Raw genomic sequence first — 3,588 nt, forward strand, 5'->3', positions numbered from 1 at the left:
TTGTCCAGAAGGAGGGTTCCTTGTTACCCCTGGGGAACCACACAGGAGCCAACAATGCTTTAAAGCAAACCTGGAGTGACAGCAGCTGTGAACTTCATTCCCGCTTCCATCCACCTGGCAAGTTGCTGTGCCCGTCACGTTAGAGGAGGAGCTGACCCCCACAGAGCTCTGGCCACTCATCTAAGGTCCTTTAGCCAGAGTTTAAACACAAATTTGACTACAAAAGATGCACATTTTGGGTAATATCTCAGGTGGTAAAGTATTTTCTGTGCAACCATGAGGATCAGAGGTTGATCTCCTGGAATCCATGTAAAAAAACAAAAACAAATAAAACCAACTAGGCCCAGTGTCATGCACTTGTAATTCCAGCACTGGGGTTGGGGGAGGGGTGAAGAGAGGATCCCTGAGGCTCTCTGGGAGCAAGTTTGGCCTACTAGGCATGGTTCAGGCCAAGGAGAGATTCTGTCCCACAAATTAATAAAGCAGGTGGTACCTGAGGAAGAATACTTGACATTGTTCTCTGGTTTAAGTGTGTGCACCACACACATACACACTTCTCACTTTATCCTGACTCGGGGTGATGTATTCAATGGAACTACCTTATTCACTTGCTTTTTCCAAACTAGATGACGTAAGCCTGTAAAGGGAGGGAGATTTCAAATTTTTATTTCTTTATTTTTATATGTATATTTGTGTGCATCAGATTCCTCAAAACTGGGGTTGCAGGCAGTTGTGAGCTGTCATGCAGATGCTGGGAACCGAACCCTGATCCTCTGCAAGAATAGCAGTTGCTCTTAACAGCTCTGCAGGCCTGGAGGGTTATTTTTAAAAGGAAGATTTAATTCTTTGTGATCATAAATATATCTTAGTCTTTTCAGAAAGTGTGTTAGCAAAATGTATTTCAGGATTTGAAAACAAATACAATGTTAGACCTCACCACTCTTCTGTGGATTAACTAAAGAAAGGTCATTGGTATCTGACCTTGACACCATTCCAGAGCCTGGTCTGCTAAGTATCTATTCCTCCTACATAGTCACGGACGAAACGGAACAGAGACAATGTTAGAACAAAATAGAAGGCATTTATTAAATATATGTGACGTGGGTTTTAATATCAAAGTAGAGCGTGCGTGAATAGACTCCTCATCTGCTTAGCAAAAATATCAATTGTTACTTAAACACGAAATGACTAAATGCCACAACATACAAAATTCTTTAAGTGAGAAAGGAAAGAATCACAGCTTGCATAAATATAGTAATCTCAGGTGGTCCAATCATGGCGTAAGGCACACATTAAAACAGGAATCAGTGAATCAGAATGCAGTTACTCTGGCACACCCAAGTCTCTAAATGTGGCTCCCACAACCAGGCCCACATCCTCCCAACCAGAGGAGAGAGCACTGGATGCCAGGAATCTTCCCCTCCAGGTTCAAGTGTTTCCAGGTGCCCATGCTCCTTGTGCACAGGCTTCTCCATGCGGGAGAAATACTGCTGCTAATACTTTACGGGTAAACAAAGCCTTTATGCTGTAACAAACATGAAATTTTTAATTAATGCCCCTTTCTCTCCAAACTGAGTAAAACAACATAGACTGTAAAGCCAGGACTTCAACATCCACGTGGAAAGCAAATGAGGATTCTGTATAACAGGGTTGGGCCGGTGTCCGAAAGAAGACCTCATGTCCACATCCTGGCTTGTTCTCTCTGCCTCCACTGGCCTGAGATTCCCTTTCTGGCTTACATCGTGTCTATGAGGAAGCAATCATCACCCTCTCCAGACCTTTAAGTCGCAGGGTTGCAGGGCTGTTCAATGCCTGCAAGAAGCACGTGTCTCTGAGTGCCTAAGTCAGCGTTTTCTTTGAGGTTAACTCCAGGACTCGCGTGTATGGGGTGTAACTCCTGGAAGGCATCGTGAATTCGCGGGTCCTGCCTGTTGGGCTGAGAAATGAGAAAAGAAAGAAGAGGAAAATGAGACAAAACCCTCTATGTGCTTCCTGTAGTAAGAACTCAACACTGAAAGATAAAAATGTGATGATTTAATAATGCAATTGAGTATTGCGCAGAAACACTATAAAAGGGATTGGCTATGGACTGAATATCATTTCCCTGCAAATTCGGAGCTGAAATCCTAACCCTGGGAAGGACAGCATCAACAGGTGAAAAGGCCATGAGGGTGGCGCCCTCCTGAGTAGGATTAGGTCTCAGGGAGCTTCAAGTGAGGAATGGGAAAAGCATTGTGAACCAGAAAGCATATTCTAACCAGATGCTGAGTCTGCTGGTGCTTTGGTCCTGGACTTCCTGACCTCTGGGATAAGAAGTAAATTTGCCTGCCCTTTAGCTTCTAGTTCATTTTGACCAAATATGAAATTACATTTCCTAGCCTCCTTTGCAATTAGGTGGACCATGTTACTGAATGGGCAGAAATGAGTCCTCTCACTTGAGGTTGAAATGGTCCATCCCTATGCATTATCTTGCATGTTCACCTTCTTTTCTCTTTTATGTAGAGGTTTGGGTCAGGGAGTGAAGGGATACTAGCCCACTTGAGCACGTAGCTCTGGTGGACTTTACCCTTCTTCCCATGCCCTCTGCCTTGCTCAAAACCATTAGATGACATTCCTAAAGCTAACCGCCAAGGTCTATTCTCTTATTTGGTTACCTCCTCTTCCCCAGGCTGACTTCCAAAGTCCAGCAATCAAAAGCTTCCTTTCACCTAATTAACATGTCCAATAAAAATTAAACACCTCATCCTATCACAGGGCTTCTCATTTTATCTCTATAAACCACCATTTTCCCTGTGTCTTGTCTATCTCCTTTCTATCCAGAAGCAGTCCTTTGTCCCTCGGGGACAAATACCTCTTCCCTCTTTCTCTTGTTCCCTTCCCCTTCTTCCTCTTCCCCCTCTCCTATACTACTTCATCCTAGCCCATGCTAACACAGACCTCCCCTTTTCTTCCTCTTAAAAATTACACCCGCAAGGTCATTTGCTGCTGTGTGAGTCAGAAAGCAGCCACTTTATCTTCTCTTCCCCGCTAAATAAAGGATCTCTCTGTGAAACAGGTGTTTAGGTGTGGGTTGTGCCTAACCCAGGGTCTAGGAGGGAGTCCTCAATGTTAGGGTGTCCCCTTCATGGAGGGTGGGTCCAAGGAAGTCATTGGTGGAAGAATCTTAGAACCCTGGATGACATTTCTACCTGCCTTGATCTGTGGCATGGAGGTGACAGTTACATCCTTGACCCAATAGCACAATGACCAAATGCACAGGAAGCATAGCAGTTAACGTCCTCGCCACTAATTTTCCTGTCATTCACAGTGGGACAGGCTGTATCAGGAGTATGAGGGGCAGGGATGTCAGAGCTTACACATTGCATGTCTCCCCTAGGACATAGTTGTGTAGTAGTTTATTTCAAAATTAAAACCTTCCCTTTTGGAGGGAAGCTTATTAAGACATAGGATGTTAGGACGGAGGTCAAACAACATGATGTGGGATTCCCCTCTGTATGCTGTGAATACATTTTATTACCATTGGCTAATAAAGAAGCTGCTTTGGCCTATGTCGGGGTAGAATATAGTTAGGCTGGAAGACTATATATA

At 44.2% G+C, this 3,588-nt stretch overlaps 1 protein-coding gene across 1 annotated transcript in view; it reads right to left on the bottom strand.

Annotated features, from left to right (window-relative positions):
* Nucleotides 1-1,061: 1,061 nt before the first annotated feature.
* Nucleotides 1,062-3,588, bottom strand: part of Myzap (myocardial zonula adherens protein) — an 88,476-nt gene continuing 85,949 nt past the window's right edge. The window contains exon 13 of the mRNA XM_050126854.1: nucleotides 1,062-1,936. Within this exon, the coding sequence (XP_049982811.1) occupies nucleotides 1,840-1,936 (97 nt within the window). The 3' untranslated portion in view covers nucleotides 1,062-1,839. The remainder of the gene's footprint in view (nucleotides 1,937-3,588) is intronic.

Source organism: Alexandromys fortis, unplaced genomic scaffold (assembly GCF_014885135.2).
Source record: "Alexandromys fortis isolate MF-2015 unplaced genomic scaffold, M_Fortis_MF-2015_v1.1 scaffold_22, whole genome shotgun sequence".
NCBI lineage: Eukaryota > Metazoa > Chordata > Mammalia > Rodentia > Cricetidae > Alexandromys > Alexandromys fortis.